The sequence below is a fragment of the Nansenia antarctica genome, assembly GCF_963989245.1.
Source record: "Nansenia antarctica genome assembly, chromosome: 5".
Lineage (NCBI taxonomy): Eukaryota > Metazoa > Chordata > Actinopteri > Argentiniformes > Microstomatidae > Nansenia > Nansenia antarctica.
Genome location: NC_137690.1, coordinates 62,938,805 through 62,958,804, shown reverse-complemented (window position 1 = coordinate 62,958,804; position 20,000 = coordinate 62,938,805). Strand labels below are relative to the sequence as shown.

General features: G+C 44.3%; 1 protein-coding gene across 1 annotated transcript in view; it reads left to right on the top strand.

Annotated features, from left to right (window-relative positions):
* Window positions 1–4,716, top strand: part of sema5bb (sema domain, seven thrombospondin repeats (type 1 and type 1-like), transmembrane domain (TM) and short cytoplasmic domain, (semaphorin) 5Bb) — a gene marked incomplete at both ends in the record, with an annotated part of 27,094 nt that extends 22,378 nt beyond the window's left edge. Inside the window, 7 exons of the mRNA XM_080531817.1 lie at window positions 147–372; window positions 1,821–2,045; window positions 2,314–2,484; window positions 2,713–2,865; window positions 3,254–3,292; window positions 3,801–4,006; window positions 4,558–4,716. Of these exons, the coding sequence (XP_080387943.1) occupies window positions 147–372; window positions 1,821–2,045; window positions 2,314–2,484; window positions 2,713–2,865; window positions 3,254–3,292; window positions 3,801–4,006; window positions 4,558–4,716 (1,179 nt within the window). The remainder of the gene's footprint in view (window positions 1–146; window positions 373–1,820; window positions 2,046–2,313; window positions 2,485–2,712; window positions 2,866–3,253; window positions 3,293–3,800; window positions 4,007–4,557) is intronic.
* Between the last annotated feature and the right edge of the window lie 15,284 nt (window positions 4,717–20,000).

Below are 20,000 nucleotides of genomic sequence, written 5' to 3'. Positions count from 1 at the left end.
GATTTCTTTTTCTTTTCTTCTTTTTGTTTTTTAACAGTAGAGAAACTGAACAGGGGGGTAGAGAGGAAGTAGATGTATCATCCAATATTGGAGCATTTGGAAATGATTCATCCTCTCTCTCCCTCATCCCTCACCTCTCCCTGCAGGAGTATAAGACCTGTAATCTGGAGGCGTGTCCGGAGGTGCGGAGGAACACGCCCTGGACCCCCTGGATGCCCGTCAACGTGACCCAGGAGGGGGCGCGCCAGGAGCAGAGGACGCGGTACACCTGCAGAGCCCTGCTGCCAGACCCCCATCAGCTCCAGCTGGGCAAACGCAAGGTGGAGACCCGGGTCTGCCCCAACGACGGCACCGCCAACTGTGAGACTGACTGTGAGTCAGAGACGCTCTCCGCAATCATACACACACACACACATGAACACACAGGGACGCATGCACACATACAGTCATACATACAGACTAGGGTCAGTCGATTAAAAACATATTTGATAGTTTTTTCCCATTAGTTGATTAATCGACTGATTCATCAGATTTTTATTTTTTTTTCGTCTTGCAATGTAGGTGGTCAGAGATGATTCTTTTCGAGACAAGAAACCTACACGTGTTGCTTAAAACAGTGAGTGGGGCGATCAATAGGGTACTTTACAAATAACTATGAGATGATGTCCTCCAAAAGAAGGTGTAAATTGCTATTCCCATCGACAGAGAAAGACAAAAAGGGCTCTAATTGCTTGAACCAAGGCTAAATGATTTCCAACACTTCTTAATCGGTTACATGCCTCACTCTATCTTGACCTTTTTGTCCACGGTCGTAAATATATAAATCCCGTAATTAAAAACGTCGTCAACTAAAGCATTAGTTCATTAATCTGTTTGATTCATCTATGCATCTATACAGCCCTAATACAAGACTCTTAGTCATAGTCCTAAAAGTGATAAAACATCACTATGATCACCCTCCAGTTTGGGTTTGTCCTCCCCAGCCAGTACCACTCATACCTCTCATCTGGTGTCATTGAAATGCCCTGAGGGAGGGGGGGGGGGTGGCTCTCCTCCAGACTCCATGCCCCCAGACTCCCTGTCTTTTGAGTAAACCTGCAGTTTAAACAGCCCTCTCATGCCAGATGTCCCTGGGAGTGGAAAGACTGCAGCTGGGCCAGGACCAGACTCTGTCTTTTAGATGGCCGTGCCACAGTGGGGGTCCACGCTCTGCTGGTCCATGCTGTGCTCACTGGGGTGGAACGTGTGGCTGTAGCTGTGACAGGCCTCCGTGGCTGGGTGTGTGTGTGTGTGGAGGCTCAGGGGTGTCACAGTCCAGATCGATATTTCTCCATACACACACAGAAACTCTCACACACACACACACACACACAGACACTGACACAGACACACACACAAACACAGACACACACACACACACACACGCACCTCTGGGGGGTAGTTAATTCAAAGGGCAAGCTTCCTTTCCTCCTGACCTTAAGAGGCTGTTTAAGATGGGGGTAAGTGTGTGTGTGTATGTTGGGGGGGAGGGGGGTCCCTGTTGTCTTTGTGCTGTGTCACAGGCGGCTAGGCACCGTCTCAGAGAAGTATTATCTGGATGAGACATTCAGGCTCACAGCAATATGGGCTTAATGAAATATTTGCGATGCCTTGATTTGGAGACACACTGACAAGAGGCGCCTTTTCTCTGAATAATTCAGAAGTACAGAAACTAGTTCATTTCACATTACTCTCAAATCTGGAAACGTACCCAGATGAATATTTGATGGCGGCAAAGCAAGTCGATGTTGATGTTGACGTCTGATCTCTGGGTTCTGCAGCTCTGGTTGAAGACTTGGTGAAGACCGGCGGTGGTCGACCTCCGACCCGGCTACCAGGCACCCGGTGGTCGCCATGGGAGACGTGGTCCGCCTGCTCACAGGAGTGCTCCAAAGGCTTCCGCACCCGCAAACGTACCTGTTCCACACCCGAAGGCAAGAGCAACCCCAGCGCCTGCTTCGGATCCCCCGTGGAGTATCAGGACTGCAATTCCCAGGCCTGCCCAGGTACTGCTCCTCTTGGTACAGACTACAATTCCCAGCAATATCCTCTGCACAGGCTTGTTCATATTTTGGAAATCACTCAAATCACTAATCGTTTGTGTGTGTGTGTGTGTGTGTGTGTGTGTGTGTGTGTGTGCGCGTGCGCGTGTGCGTGTGTGTGTGTGTGTGTGTGTGTGTGTGTGCGCGTGCGCGTGTGCGTGTGCGTGTGTGTGTGTGTGTGTGTGTGTGCGTGCGTGACTGCCTGTGTGTGTGTGTTTGTGTGTGTGTTCAGTGAAAGGGGCCTGGTCATGCTGGTCTGCTTGGTCTCAGTGCTCTTCCACCTGTGGAGGTGGACACTACCAGCGCACGCGGACCTGCAGCAACCCCGCCCCCACCCACGGAGGGGACATCTGCATCGGCCTGCACACCGAGGAGGCCCTGTGCAACACACACACCTGTGAAGGTAGGCAGCATTCACACACACACAAACACACACACACACACACGCGCATATTTTCTGATGAGTTTTTAATGCAATGATGCAATGCACGTCCCTGTGAAATTGGGGTCATATGCTATCTTATCCGAAAGTCAATTGAAGCTCCCTTGCTCTCTTTTTTCTTCTCTCCCCCTCCCTTCTCCTTCTCCCTCCTCCCCTTTCTCCTCCCTTATTCTGTTTGGCTGTTACCAGGTGGCTGGTCGGTGTGGTCCGATTGGGGGGAGTGTGATGAGGAGGGGCTGCAGCCGCGAAGTCGCGAGTGTGACGGCGACAAGGAGGCCGACCCTAGCGTGTGCCCTGGCAACGCCACGGAGCACAGGCCGTGTCAGCCCCGCGAGGTGCCAGGTCAGTCCCCACCTCTGACTCGCCTTCCTGGTCCGCTGGAGATGAAAGGGGCTGTGAAAGAAGAGTCTCTTTTCATGAGTCCCAATTCATATTGATATGTGTCACAGTGTTGTGTTATGCGACACTCACAGTGGGTTCACTGGGATTCTGTTTTGGATGGTTTGATTGAATGTGACACTTACCGTTTCTCTTGTCTCTCTCTCTCCCTCTCCCTCTCTCTCTCTCTCCATCTCTCTCTCTAACTCTCTCTCTCGATCTCTCTATCTCTCTCTATCTATCTCTCTCTCTAACTCACTCTCTCTCTCTCAATCTCTCTATCTCTCTCTATCTCTCTCTCTCTCTATCTCTCTCTTTCTCTCTAACTCTCTCTCTCTCTCTCTCTCTACAGTCATTTTGCCTGGACAGGAGGAGGCCCAGAGCTGCGGTGGTGAGTGAACAAGGACAAACAGCCCTCCTTCCTCTTCTCTCTCTCTCTCTCTCTCTCTCTCTCTCTCTCTCTCTCTCTCTCTCTCTCTCTCTCTCTCTCTCTCTCTCTCTCTCTCTCTCTCTCCCTCTATGTGGGGGGGGGGGTGACAGGGACCTCCAAGGACACGGAGCGTGTTTCCCCATTCCCGGAGAGATTAATCTGCTTTAGGGGGGCTCCTCTGTTTCACGCCCTGACACTCCCGTTGCATCACAGGGCGAATCAACGCCAACCCAATTAGACACAGAGCGATCGTTCCCGAATACCCTCGGCGCTTCGGGCTTCATGGCCTTCCATCTCTCCCCCCCGACTCCCAATACAGTCCTTTATCTTTGAAGTGGTTAAAGAAGTAAAGAAAGCTGCAGTTTCATCCCCCCCAAAAAACTCCTCCTCCTCTTCCTCCTCCTCTCTCTCTCTCTCTCTCTCTCTCTCTCTCTCTCTCTCTCTCTCTCTCTCTCTCTCTTTCCCCCAGCCTTCTCTCTGTTACACCTGATGGCCACGGGGGTGGCTAGTTTCTTTGCGGCGGTCTTGCTGTCTGTCCTGGTGTACACCTACTGTCAGAGGCTCCACAAGCCCTCCCAGGAGTCGGCCGTCATCCACCCCAGCACGCCCAACCATCTCAGCTACAAGGGCAACACCACGCCAAAGAACGAGAAGTACACTCCCATGGAGTTCAAGGTGAAGTAGCTCATCATTTCGATGACTTGATTTGAGTTATTGCTTGTTTGATTTAGTCCCATTTAGCTCTGTGGGCACACCGGCACAGTAGGAACATACTGTAGGCTACAGTACAGTTGTGTGAGTGCGCGTGTGTGTGCGTGTTTGTGTGTGTGTGTGTGTGCGTGCATGATCCTGTGTGCGTGTGTCCTGCCCTATCCTGTGCTGTCTAACTTCAGAGTCGCCGGTTATTAATGTTGTCCATTAGCCTGTTTAACGTGTCAGAAAGGGGGGGCACGACTCACACCGCTGCTTATGATTGATGCTTCCCTCCCGCCCTGCCCAGTTGGTCTCCATAACGCCAGCTCTCCATTTTCGCTACGTCCTTCCTGTGACACCGGCCTGGTCTTTTCACAGAATAAGTTCATGTCTGTAATCATTGCAGCCCCAGCTCACAGTTCACACCGCCTAATAACAACCCCTAACACATCCCTGCTGTTCTGTCTCTCTCTCTCTCTCTCTCTCTCTCTCTCTCTCCCTCTCTCTCTCTCTCTCTCTCTCTCTCTCCACAGACACTCAACAAGAACAACCTTCTCCCAGACGAGAGCTGCAACTTCTTCCCCACACCTCTACCCCCGAGCAACGTTTACACCACCACCTACTACCCCACCCCCCTGGGCAAGTACGATTTCCACCCGGACTCCCCCTGCAGGAACTACATGCACAGCTGAGGCATGTCACGCACCCCCCCTCCCCCTCCCCCACCTCCCCTAACTCAACTTTATGGGAACACACCTGCACCAGGGCCCTCTCCTCTCCACCCCTTCCTACCCCACCGCGGGGCAGAGGTGTGTGTGAACGGGCTACCCCCAGGACTCAAGAACTGACACTGGGAGCGGGGAGTCCTACACCGTGCATTCCTCTTGTCACAAGCGGGGAGGGGCACCTCGGGTGTCACCCATACGAGTATTGATTTGTTACTGTGACTGTTGTCCTTTATTGTTTTATGACTGTGTCTTTCTACTCAACAAGAACCCATTACTGCTGTACAGCAAGTCATCTAGGGAGGAGGAGGGAGTCGACCGGCTTTTGGTCCATACAGAGGACCAAATAGAGTGCTTGGAATCCTATGACGGAGGTGTAGCCCATCCTTGTGGCCCAATTGTGGAGATTCACTGGCCATAGAATGAGTTCAGAGAAGAATACTGTTATCTGTACATAAAAAAAAGCCAGAATAGAAAATACATTTCAAGTGAACACATTTACGCAGATTCATGTTTGTATCCTAAATCGAATAAAAGCAAGCTGTGGCCAGTTGGTAAAAACATCTCTAATGATGGAAGGGTGAACTATTCCCAAAGGACATGAACACATGCTGACGACAACAACTTACCAGGTTGCAGCATGCACAGTACCGGTTTGTTGTTGGCGATGCAAAATCAGCAGATTTCACAACTGTATGACAGAACTGTATGACAGGTACGGGCTAATGTGTCACGTTCCCCCTCTGATTTCTTCTATCTATTTTGACACACCGCATTGGCTTTGCACCTCATGGTCGGGGGGGGGGGGGTTAGAGTGTAGAGTTACAGAGCATGAAAAGAGAGAGGGACGGGTATGGGTTACAGACGAGCTGCCCGAGGACTCATCATAGCCCCTTGTATGGGTTCTAATCCCATAAGCACCTGCGCAAGCATAGAATGAGAATAGGGGATGATTCCGACATGAAAAGAACATTCTGGAAAATAAATACTTTTTAACAGTCCAGGCACCTCTCTGAAGGCTTAAGGAAAGCTGTCGGTGCACCACGCAGTCATCACCCTCACCTCTTGGATGGAAGCATTCCCATTGTAAATGTGTCTGACCACAGGGTAAATGTGACCCGCATGCTAAACCTTTAAGAAGCATGAGAACTACAGCACAGTACGGTGTGGCAGGGGCACTTTTTCTGTCCAAGGGAAAATGTTTTTTGTCATGTGGTGTGAAGAAATGTATATGTGCACAGCACGCATGCAACTGTCAAGCTCTCTGGTTGCTGGAATTAGGTCAAAGTCGATCAAACGTTTCACTAGCTATTTTTGTCACGGTATCATATTTCCACAATTCATCCACAAAAGGTGAAAGTACTTTATGTTTAGCCATGAATAAGCATGTTTGGCTGTCTTTGAATGATCACCTAAACAGTACTGTATGCGTGCGTGCGTGCGTGCATGCATGTGTGTGTTCATGCAAGCTGAGACGTGGAGAGTGGTTGTGAGATATGTGAGTGTGATGAATGATAATTATCCCCTATCCCGTACTGTCATATTCAAACTGACTATGAGTTACGAGCCAAATGTAAACTAAGGGTATGATATATTGGGCTTAATGATGTTAAACCTTGACATGGAAAGGTTCTTAAAAGGTTCTTCATGTTCCGTTTTTTTTATTGATGTACGTCATATTTTTCTGAACTGTAAAACTTTGTTCATAGACGTTATTTTGTGATAGTGTCAATGGAATCTTAAGTTAGTAAGTTCTTAAGTGTGTATATTGTGTACAGCTTTCTGTTTTTATAAATGCTTATACAGTAGTTGAAAAAAAAGTTAAAAAGTGAATACCGGTACATGTAAATAGTGCCCCAAGACAGAGATGGAGGTTGAGTACTCGCCTGTGTGTTCTGCAAGTAACCTGGAGGTTTGAGTTCCCCTTCATTGTGGATGTTATGTAGCATTAGGTCCAGAGCCCTGTAATGTACTGTATGAAAGTGGCCAGAGATGTTAAACTACCATGGTGTCTGATACCTTTTTAATCTTGAGACAAAGTCCTCTGTGTGTGTGTGTGTGTGTGTGTGTGTGTGTGTGTGTGTGTCTCTGTACAGTACTGTATTTGCATACGCACGCAGGCATGTGTGCGTGGTCTGAATTCATATGCGTGTTAATTTGTGAATACTGTATGTCTTTTCTTGAGCAAATGGGCCCAAAGTTGATTGTTGAAGTGAAACACAAAATATGATACTTAAATTGTACACTTACAGTGTACACTCAATTAGGCACTCTCACACTGTTGTGTCATTGTGATTGAACATGCTGCTGTTGCATGCTGGGGACACACTATACTGAACACCATCTATGCAATAAACCAGGTGGTATTGTCAGATGTGGAATCTTGCTCACAAGCTGTTGATCTTTGATCGAAGTACAAAAGTGAAGCTATCTGCCTGGCAAACATTGCGGTTGGATAGGTGAATTAGACGTTGATCACTGCCTTTTAGACACTGTGAATTTTTTGGTACTCTATATTTTTGTATATTGTACATTGTAAAACATGAATAAAAATACCTTTGACGACAAACATCCATCACATGCTCTCAATTCACTGTATTAATCCCTGCTTTTAATAAGAAGTCGCCCAAGTGGGAAAAGTATAGCCTACATAAGTGTATTGAAAATAGATACAAAATATAAATAATATGCCTAAAATATATTCATATTTTTTTCATACTTACTTAAAGACACTTATGTAGTATTGACTTTGTACTTCTGTGTACTTCAAAGTATACTTTATTGTCGTGATTGAATCTGTACTAGTTCATAGGATATAATTATGAACTATTGACACATACACTTTTGGTTATTTGTAAGATTCAATGCTCCAAGAGCATTGAGACTGGATTATGTGCTAACTGCCCTTCAGTTTGTATACGTGCATGCTATCCCTCATGTGTGTTTAGTTGCTGACCATAACTTAAAATAATGAAGGCCTTGAAAGAGCATGCCATTCAGTCCCAAGTCTAAAAGTAAAAGTCCGAAGCCCATGGGCCTCCTTGCTTGGTGGTTGACCTGCTGCAAGATTTACAGAGTTCCATTGTAACATGTCATGTCCCCCTCAACCTCAATGGGACTTCATGGATAAATAAAGGTTGAAAAAAGCATAAATACCCATGCATTTCTAATCTATTTGAAGTGTATATACAGCTCTGTAAAAATGTAGAGAACACTGCAACTATTATCAGTTTCTCAGATTTTACTATTTATAGGTATGTGTTTGAGTACAATTTTAAAGTTGTATTCTTTAAACTACTGACAACATTTCTCCCAAATTCCAAATAAGAAAATATTGTCATTTAGACCATAATTTGCAGAAAATGACAACTGGTCAAAATAACTAAAACGATGCAGTGTTTTCAGACCTTGAATAATACAAAGAAGTTCATATTCATAAATCTATATATATATATATATTTTTAATATATTTTTATTGGGTATATTTCAAAACACATATGTGACAGGGTTGGATGAAAAAGTCTGCATGTCTGGCAACGTCATTTTTCATTTTCCAGATTATGAAAGGGTAGATTGTAAGCTTTCAAATTATGTGTCATACATTGAAATCTGAAACAAGTTGAAGAAGTCATGCATATTTGAATTATGATACCGCCCAAATCACCAAGCCGAGAAATCCACCCTCAAAATATTCACAGCCTTTTTTCACAGGTAGGTAATGGGTGGGAACCATAGCTGGTTAACTCCACCCCAACCACTCCCTCAAGACAACCACTCCCCCATTACACTACCTGTCATTATCTGTCACCTGTCAATGGGGTTGTCAGCTAGGTTGATAAAATAGATTTGCTAATCAGTGGCGGACTCAGGCTGTTTGAAGGGCAGGGGCGAAAAGAAAAAAAGGGCACCTACTGCACAACATGGGACCCCATCAGTGCACATGGTCAAGTTTAGACCATTGGAAGGGCACCAATAGGGCACATCCTCTAATTTTGCCACTCAAAAGGGCACTTTAGTGCGATGTTTTTCAACTGTGGGGGCACATGGTCAAGTTTAGACCATTGGAGGGGCACCAATAGGGCACATCCTCTCATTTTCGCCACTCAAAATGGCATTTTTGCCACTCAAAAGGGCACTTAAGGGAGACGTTTTTCAACTGTGGGGGCACCAGGAGGGGCAGTCGCCCCCTGCCCCCCCTCTGAGTTCGCCAGTGCCCCTCTGTGATCTCTGCTCGTATTAAACACCGGCTTACTGTACAGAAATCTTAGAATAGGAGTGATTGAAGAGAAGGCAAGTCGAAACAGGAACAAACACTTATTTAGCTGATCTTCCTGCCATGACACCATGGCCTCCTGTATTCTCTCTGGCAAACCTATGGAAACACCTTTATAAAAATCCCACTGGTCAATATTGAAATCCTATGACATGCTGTTTGCATAGACATAGTATCTATTAAACTGTCTACCACATAATTCTTACGTGCAGAATCGGTGCTGTCTGTCCTGGTGGTCTTCATTCCAGAAGCCCCCTGAAACCCATTGTTCTCTCTTTCTTTAGGACATTTCTGCTTTATTGGGGAGAGAGACGATGGCTTGAATCAAACCAGGCACCCATCGCAATAATGACGGTATGTACATTAGTGTCCACTTAAGCGCCCCCTATGAAAAACATTTCTATGCCAATTATATACCACCAAAGGAGTGACATCATATCTGGAAGATGAATTCATCTAGAGATTAATTGCTGTTTAGAAAAGAAGGGGTATGAGCAACTGTAGACACACTGATAATCGTAGCCACATCTACCATAAGGGTTATGCCTTTATGAATGGAAAAATTAGTCTAGACTCTTGCTGCTTGTTTGCCGTGATGTCACATCACTGATGAATCTCCATTTAAATGACTTGAACATTGCATTATAAGACTGCCATTGTTGGAGCATGGCTAATGAAAACACAATTATACAATTCACATGCTGTTTTCCTATGCAGTGGGCTCAAACCGCCGATCTGCCAACCTTGTGATCATTAGACGGCGACTCTACCTCCTGCGCCACAGCCGCAAAGAAAGGGTAAAGAAAGGGCCTTTGCAACTTCAGCTTTACCTTTATGAATCTGTGCCAGGTGCTGGGCTAATTTTGATTGTGCTATCTCACAAAAGAGACAGTCATGTTTTTTGTGTATCTCTTTGATCCAGATATTTATCTTCTATTATGTCTATGCTGCTAATTGAGTCAGAATCATATCTAGCCATTTGTTTGTTGAGCTGAAAATTAATGTTAGCAGCATTTGTTTTACTGAAAACCTGAACTATGTTTTACTCTAACGTGTCAACTCCTGTTTACTAAACCAACAACTGTACAAACATGTCCTGATTATTCTGAATGCTGATTTAATGCAATCAAGTAAAATATAATCATGCTCCTTCCATATTTGTAATCATTCCATTACCTATTGTGTATCCTAGCAGGTATCTATGTTCCTGATTATTCCTTTAACACTAGAACAGCCATGGATGGGGTCATTTGACCCTGTGAGTAAAAATGTGTTTATATCTTTGCACTCGATCAAATTTCAGGACCCTCCTTTCATGACTTTTCCTAGATATGTGCGTTCTACCACCAAGTATACTTACATTTTCAAAATGACATCAGGATAAGCTAGTATAAAGCTATTTTGCAGTTTTTCTGTGCAGGAGGCAGGCGAATTTTAAAAGACAGCCAACTAGTGGCTGTTGTGTGTAAATAGCAGCTTTCCATTGTAAAGACTATGGTCAGCACATTTTATTTAAATGTTTGCCTAATTAACAAGATACATACACACACACACGCACACACACACACACACACACACACACACACACACACACACACACACACTTCGATGAGGTGGGCCTGGTCAGTGTGGTGGGCCTGGTCGATGAGGTGGGCCTGGTCGACGTGGTGGGCCTGGTCGATGAGGTGGGCCTGGTCGATGAGGTGGGCCTGGTCAGTGTGGTGGGCCTGGTCGATGAGGTGGGCCTGGTCGATGAGGTGGGCCTGGTCAGTGTGGTGGGCCTGGTCGATGAGGTGGGCCTGGTCAGTGTGGTGGGCCTGGTCGATGAGGTGGGCCTGGTCGATGAGGTTGGCCTGGTCAGTGTGGTGGGCCTGGTCGATGAGGTGGGCCTGGTCGACATGGTGGGCCTGGTCGATGAGATGGGCCTGGACTCTGGGTTTCACTGCCATCACCTGGACCTTGGGTCTTGGGGCCCACACCTGGCCTCTGGGCCTCACCGGCATCAGCTCGACTTTGGGCCTCACCTCCTTCACCTCGACTCCGAGTTCACACTGGGTTCGACGTCATAAGGGGACCAAGTAATTTGATTGGACAAGAGGCATTCCATGAGTGCTGATCAGAGTTCCAGAGCAAATTTATGAAAGCAGCTAATGAATTTGACTGACAAGGCGCTTCTTATAGCCAGAAATGTAAAAACAATAATGTATATTAAAAATATAAAAAATGTAAAATAGTGCAATTTCGATCTCTGGCCACACAAGCGTTTTCTCATTGTCACGCAAAAGAATCTCTGGCCACATGGAACCGCGTATTCAGGTACACTGGGCATGTGCGTACTGGTAGACCCAGAAAATGGTTCAAATATAACTGAGACAGTACCATAACATAATAGAAATTCATTCATTTTCATTCATTCGGTACGGTAGTATTGTGAACTCCCGATCAATCTCCTCTCCTCTACACTTACATTACGTCTGCATCCAAGATGTGGCATGTATATGTTATTCATCTGTGGAAATGTAGGTTGTATAAAAATAATAAACTTTATGATAATTGTTGAAGTGCCTCTTGCTAAGATGTTTCTAAGATGATAAATAATATCACAGCGCTGGTTTATCAAGGCTATAGCACAAGACTTGCTGAATGGTTGGGTCATCTGCTTTCATTAATTCGTTAGAAACTCCCGCAGTCCCGATCAATCTCCTCTCCACTTACATTACGTCTTCATCCAAGATATGGCATGCATACGTTATTCATTTGTGTAATTTAACGTTTGCTATTCTGTTGTTCAAAGAATAAAACTGGAACATGTATCACATGTTTGTCGTTGTGTAATGCAATGCGCACATACATCAATCAATCAAACGTTATTTATACAGCATATGGATATTAAGTGCCTAATGCCTAGACGCACACTTGTTACTTGCCGCTTTCATAATTCTATTTAGCCTATATAGCACAAATCATGCATTGAATGTAACCTCAAGTGCTGAACAGTATTAAGTAAACCACTATACATTTGTGGGTGTCCACGTCATCATTATTGAAAAACGCACCCAATCGCCGACCACACGACTCCAAAAATGATACGGAAACACCCTCCCAGCGTTATCGTCTCGTCACTGTCTCAGCTCACGAATTCGCCGGAGTCGTGTAGCTGTGAGGTGCATAATATATCAGATCATCGCCGTTTCAGCCAAATCCGGCGCCGTGTAGCCTAGGCCTTAGATGGTAGGGATTCAAACAGACCATGGCTGGGGTGTGAGGTATCCTTGATGATGCTTGCCGCCCTCCGCCGACACAGGTCTGCCTGGAGGGACATCAAGGCTCTGTCATGGTAGAACAACCATGATCATCAACATAATAAAACAGCTGCATTTATGCTAAAAACCTGTGTATGTCTATATTTTTAACCACGCTGAAGATTTTACAGGAATCAATAATGAGCTAATTATCCTAATTGAACACATTGTCCAAAATGCAACTCTTAGCATCCAAGTTGAATTGCAAGACAGAAGCATTTGGGTGGAATAAAGCTTTTCAACTATTAGTAGTTCGACAAAGTAATATTTTGGGTGCAATAACACCTTTAACACTAAGTACTTTGACAGAAAGTAGTATTTGGGTGCAATAAGCCTTTAATATTTTGGGTGCAATAAGGTCATCCAATTTGCTAGGTGGTGCTGTTGCAATGAACTAGCTGGCTAGACTTGCTGGTGTAAACCTGCTGGTCTGAAACCGCTGTTGGTTCTCTGTCTCTGCAGAGTCATCCTACTGGAAATGTGTGGTGTCACGGTGTAGCAGGGGATCAATGGAAATAGAACCTGCCTTTCTACATTTTCTATCAATAAATCACGCACATTTTATGTGGTTTCTGCTAATACAATGACAATGACAAATACCTGAAGTGCTGGTGACTCTCATCAAGGTCTCATCTCTCAGAACCTCTCACCTTCGTCATTCTGTAACACAAATTTCAGGTCAGAGGTGTGGACACTTCTACTGTATAGTGTAGGCTTGTATGCTTTCCATAGACTCTCATGAACGAAAGTGTGCTGTACTTGTTGAAGTCATCCTGTACTGTAAAAAGTAGGCTAGTAAAATTACTATTATTATTATTATTATTATTATTAATCCTTTATTTAACCAGGGTAGTCATATTGAGACAGTAGCCTCTTTTTCAAATGAGCCCTGGCCAAGAAAAGAAAAGGTTCCAACTCAATTTTGTTTGCATACTGCAAAACGTACTCATTTTGAAATACTGAAGATTCCTACTGAATAGGTCGCAGTATGAGCTTTCGGACATGGCCCCCTTCTCCAGTGAGCAGCTGGCTTACTATTACATCATCAGTGTGAGTCGCACCTTGCCCGTCCTGTGCAGACGTCTCATTGGAAGGTGTTAGAGAGTTGTTACTCCTGGGACATGCACCATTGATCCACCATTACCATACCTGTCAGAAAGGATTCTGATGCTGTTGTAGCACTCTATCTTTTCCCCCCCCAAAGACTGACTTGAGGTGCTCTTGTAGTAGACTCCTTTTTCCCAGCCACCCTTGCGTGAGCTTGATTTTTCATAATTGGATATGGTGTATGAGAATAAGGACCACTTCCTCCTGCACAGACAGGGGAAACTGATCCCTGTTGTTAATGACCCAATGTTATGACCCAAAGGCAGGGTTCCAATAAGTATCAGTTCTTCAAGTGGAAATGTTTCTACATTCATTTATTTTGCAGATAAATAATTGTACTTGTACATACATGTACTTCTACTTCATTTACCATTCTCATTGATCTCAAAGAGAGAGCTTTCACTCCATAGAGCTGGCCCCCCAAGCCAGAGTACCTGAATAGTGAATGTCGGAAAAGCACCAAACCAGATCATAAAACTTTTAAGACATGCTTTTAACCTTTCTGTCTCCTGTTTTTTTTATCACCTCTTCAGCCCTTGGAGCGGTACCTTTGGGCCAAACATTTATTATAGATGCCTCAATGCTTTTAATAAATGCTATAAGTCTCCACTGACCTACAATATAAAAAATTCAAGTTGCATGTTAAATGGGTTTCACTGGGTCAACATTACGCAGCCTCTGGAATACCCTTCCAGGGTAAAATCCAACCTCTATATTTTAACTCGCGAGGTCAATACTACCAAGTCAGACACCCAGCCAAAGTGACCGTGGCATTTCCTAGGGACACCGACCTATTTGATTGATCATATTTGTATTACAGACTAATTGATGGATTCTAATAGCCTTTTAATGGGCTGTGCTGTTTGTAGGTTTTCTCATTTAAAAAGTGGAAAAAACACCCATTTCCTAACAGCTGTTGTTGATTAGGAGCTGAGGGAGGGTGGACATGCCTGCCTTCTTGACACTCTGAGGGATATCCTATGTGTTGTATTTTCTCATTTGTAGGTGAAGCCATAAGAGAACTCACAGCCATGCCAGCTACAGAGAAGACTTGAACATTACGATAAGACTCGGTAGTTTATTCTTTTGTCAGTTGGTTCCAAAGACTCTTAATTCCAGTTAATCCTGTAAAGGTGAGTTACCGCTGCAGCCTCCATCTGTCATTGGTAAGACAAATGAGCACTCTGTTTATCAGTGCCACGGAGCAAATAACAAATCAAGAGTTTCACTCCCTCATTGTTTCCTCATTGTTTGAAACAAGCAAACAAACAAACAAAATGTTGGTTTCCTACCTCGCCCCCCAAGACAACCCCACCTACACACCCACACAACACTGTTATTGGGGGAGAGCTTGGCCTTGAGGTTAGGGAGGCTAGCCAGTAAGCCACAAATGTGCTGGTTCAACCCCCAGGATTGTGAGCCAGTGATTAGAGGGTTGCTGAAATCTATCTGACCAGCTACCACACGATTTATAACGAGAGAACAAGAAAACACAGAATAAAGGCCTAATAAATGGCTACGAGTACACCAAGATTAGCTTCTTTTTAATGTTGACATGTTAAATTTGGTTTAACATTTTTCCTAGAATATAATATGTAATATCAAGAATATCATTATCGGATTAGCAAATAACATAGTGTAATTTAAAATCAATCATAAAGGGTTTTCCAGTAAATCAATCATAAAGGATTTTTATGGACCTCAAGTTAGTACTACCCTGTATGACCTGCCATCCTGCCCCTCCCCCCCTTCCTACCCTCCAACTCCCTACCCTACCCTCCTTTCCTATCCTCAACCCCCTCCCCCCACATGCACAAGCACACACACAAGCACACACATACTACTCCAGAGGATCACAACGGAAATCAATCCTAGGATTTTATTGTGTGTTCATTCCTCGACAGCCCACCTTAATACCTTTTTTATGTACATTTCATAATTGTCAAATAAAAACTAACTAACTAACTACTGTAAATGCAGCCAAAACTAAGTATACTTTTCTCTATAGAACTCACAAGTCTGAGGCCATGGAGGCCAAATATCTGCAACATAATGGTTCCCAAATTGAGAGAGTCCCCTCATGAAAGTATCTTGGTATCTGGATTGATGAGAAGTTATTGTTTAAAACACAGATTAATGAACAAAAAAGCTGAAAGTTAAAATACAATCAATGTTCCCATCAGTCCTCAACTATGAGGACATCATTTATATGCAATGCGACCTCCTCCACTTTGAAACAGTTAGATTCGGACACAACATTAGCTCCAGCCAACATAGGAATAAATGCATAGAAATGGGGGGATGATTCAGTGGGTTAGCTTAAACATGCAGAGATACACTCAGAGAACACTTAATAAGCAAGACTTGTACACCTTCTCATTCATGAAGGTGGTGTAATGGTAATGTCAATCAGTCATCGCTTGAATGTCACAGCTTATTTGAGTATTGTTGCTGACCATGTGCATCCCTTCATGGCCACAATGTACCCATCTTCTGATGGCTACTTCCAGCATGATAATGCACCATGTCACAAAGCAAAAGTCGTCTCAAACTGGTTTCATGAACATGACAATGAGTCCAGTGTTCTTCAGTGGCGTTCCCAGTCACCGGATCTGAATCCAATAGAACACCTTTGGGGTGTGGTAGAACCGGAGACTCACAGCTTGAAAGTGCAACTGAAAAATCGGCAGGAATTGTGTAAATCATGTCATCATGGACCAGAATCTCAAAGGGAAATGTTTTCCAACACGTTGTGGAATCAATGCCACGAAAAATCGACGCTGTTTTGAGAGCAAAGGGAGAGCAAAATACCTACCCAGTGTTAGTATAGTGTTCCTAATAAAACGTTTGGTGATATGCTGTCATTGGCAACATTTTTGTATGACATACATTATTTCAGATTTAGAGCAGCCGACTGAAGAGAAAGAGAGGGAGGATGGAGAAAGAGAGAGTAGGAGGAAGAGGAGAAGACGAAGGAGGAAGGAGCTTGTCAGAGCTGTCCAGTCTGGACACTGAACCAGATATACAGTAACAAACCAATAACATGACATGACCAATCCCATATATAATTACACCATAGTTACACATAGTTTGTTGAGGTGTGTGTGTGTGTGTGTGTGTGTGTGTGTGTGTGTGTGTGTGTGTGTGTGAGGGGGGAGGGGGGGAAGAGAAACAAAGGACATTTCATTGGGTTTGGATGCAGATAGAGACTAGAATAGACAGCATTGGGGGTCAAAGGAGGGATGGATGGATGGATGGGGGTGGAGAGGCTGGTGTGGTGACGGTATGTTGGCACTGGCGATGGTAGGGCACGGCTCCAGGAGCTCCAGGGTCCCAGGGGCTGATAAGACATGCTGAAACCCCTGTTACTGAGCCACTCAGCACCGGCTGATGGAATTCACCTGCCTCTCCTACAGACAAGACACAGACCACTGTACACTACCGACCACGTGAAGCAAGATTTGCGGAATCAAGAATACCGAGCAATGCAAAGATGCTCAGAAGTCACCGTCTCTTAACCCGTCTGCTTGTCTATGTGTTCGGGTTCTGAGAGTGTGTGCTCGCTTATTTCTGTGTGATTGACCCCACCTAGGCTGTTGGCTCAGACATGGCTATACAGGAGGGAGTAGGGAGAATAATAACAAGGTTATTTCTTTTTATAAAACACACACTGTAGTGTACTCCCCTTCTTAACCATAGTTACACACAGTCTCACACAGTCTCACACACACACACACACACACACACACACACACACACGCATACGCATACGCATACACACACACACACACACACACATACATACATGCACAATCACTCACTCACACACACACACACACATGAATGCACCCTAGCTTATTTTTTCATCTTGTTTATTTTCTACAGCTTATGCTGTAGATTTCATCTGAATCACGAACACAGAACAGATCCCAGAAATCATATTTCTCTCATTTGTATTTTGATGATAATAAGAAATCTATATCTTTGGAGATACAGAGGATTAGGTATCCTATCTAAAATAGAGTGTAAGAGGTGAAAATGTGGTAGTCAGTAAGAATTATGAGACTGGGGAGGGAACACAGCCAATATCAGCATTCAGGAGACGCTGCTCCGTCTTCGTATGTTCCATGTTCATTGAGAGAAAGGGCTGCGGTTAGACTGGCTGAACTATGAGTTTTATCTCATATTACTCAATGAAATTATGATGGACATATTACTTTTCTGAGGAAAGTGGAAACTCAAGAGGAAACCGTATAAAATAATGACTCACCGAATATCAACCTGATTACAGATTGTATAGCCAGGGCAATGGAAATATCAAATCAAGTCATTCAGACACACACATATACACACACACACACACACATATACAGGAGCCGTTTCTGACAGCAAGAAAAGAGTTAGGGATGAGTTTTTCTGTCTGTCTGTGTGAAGCTTTGCCAACAGGGGGGCGGGGGCGGAGGGGGGGGGCAAGTCCAGCACAAAGAGACCACTGACGAGCCCAGACACAGCAAGCATTGTGGGTCCAACAGTCTGCACGCTGCCATCACCGTCACCACGGTGACACTGACCGACAGGGACCTGACAGTGGCTCCCTCAAGATGGAACCCAAACCCTGTGTCTGTCCTCGACCTGCCAGTCATCCTCTCAGCATGTCTGAGAACACTCACCTGTTCTCCTCCTCCTCTGTCGCTCTCAGAACAATACACACCTGCGCAGACACACACACACACACACACACACACACACACACACACACACACACACACACACACTCACACACACACACACACACATACATACACACACACACCCCCCCACACACACACACAAACGTAATGTTTTTTCTTATCTTTTTGTATCCTCATATCAGTGTTACAGTTATATAATATTACATTGTAACATTAAAGTACTATATTAAAAGCCTGAATATGACCATTGACTATGAGCATTCATGGGATAATGTGTGAATAAAGTAATAATTGTTTCATCCATATTTAATATCAAACTCTCCTGATTCTAGAGAGGCTGTGGTGTTAAAAGCACATAGTAGAATCCTAAACAGGACCACAAGTGATACAGTCAGTAATAACAACAAGAGTCTCTGATTAGAGATTACTGTAATTAATGGAGGTGTCCACAGTATCTCTGCCAGATCTCCCTAAAGCCACGGTTCTCCTGCCTCCTCTCTTTCTCTGTAACCTTGGGGAACATTACTTTTTTTACCTTGAGGCTCAACGTAACAAAGCATTGAAACTCAACTCACCTCTCTTATTGGATTCCATGTGACGTGATGATTTGTATTAGGTTGCGACCCTTTTTATTCAAGTGACTTGATCATATAGGATAATATACTATATTATATACTACTATATTTAGATATACTATATTTTTAAGTGAGGGGACCTCCACTTGGGGCTAATAGAGAACTGCACTCAAAAGTATCGTCAAAAGATACAAAAATAGAAAAGAAAAGCTCATACACTTACAAGTGTAAGTCCTTTACAGAGTCTAACTGAAGAGTCCCTTCTGCCCTTGTCCTCCCACCCTAGTAAATGTCAGATTGTCCTGCATCTTTGCCACAGAACCCTTTGTGTGAGTAAGAAACCATTATTGTATTGCATAAGATAGCATCATCTCTATTTTTCTATGACAGGGTGAGGAGTGGTTGTAATAAGGATATTCTATTTCCCAGTGGTGTGAAGGTGAAGCCATTGTCGCTCTCTGTGGGTGATGGAAGAAACCCAGGCGCAAACACCTTGGCTGCACAGCACCTCCCTAACCCTCAATCAGGCTCACTCCCTCTCTACTCCAACCCTCTCCAGCAGCCTGAAACTCACAGCCTTTAACAAGGTGATTACAGCCATAGTCCCAAACAGCGGCCTGACCGCCTAAAGCCATCTGTCCACTCACCGCTATGTAAATTAACCTAACGCCCCTCCCTGCTCAGATACTAATGAGGCCAATGTGGCCAGCTGGGATACTGAAACTGCAGACCAAACTGTTGGAAGCTATCAGTCTATTTGTAGGCTATATGCTATAGACACAGATAAGGGTGTTTAGAAGGAATACAGATGCTTTGCCAGTACACTTTAGTGTGAGAGGGAAGTTCATTGATCAAAATCCAATTAGGAGGACATAATATCACCACAGATGAGCAATGCACAGGTAAAGCCCCCTTTACTGGTTGATGTAAAGCTGTCACAGCTCACTACTACCACCTAGTGGCTGTTATCACACAAGTTTATTGTTGCATCCCATTATAAAAGTAGAAGAGAGTAAAACTCTTAGGCTTCAGTGCCTTGAAATTGCAGAGACAAGAGAAATCAAGGAACAATAGTTATAAAAAGACATAAGGCAAAGATAAATAATGTGGCAACAGTTATAAGAGACAAGTGGCAAGTGTCACAAATCAGACTGCAGTGCACAGTCATGACAACAGAGGGAGACTCACACAACCAAGTAAACTATCAAATGATTTATCAACAAAAGAATAACATAAAGAAAGATATAGAGTGTGTGTAATCAGTAAGGTCAGTAGTGTAGGTGAGTGGACGAGTATGTCGGTG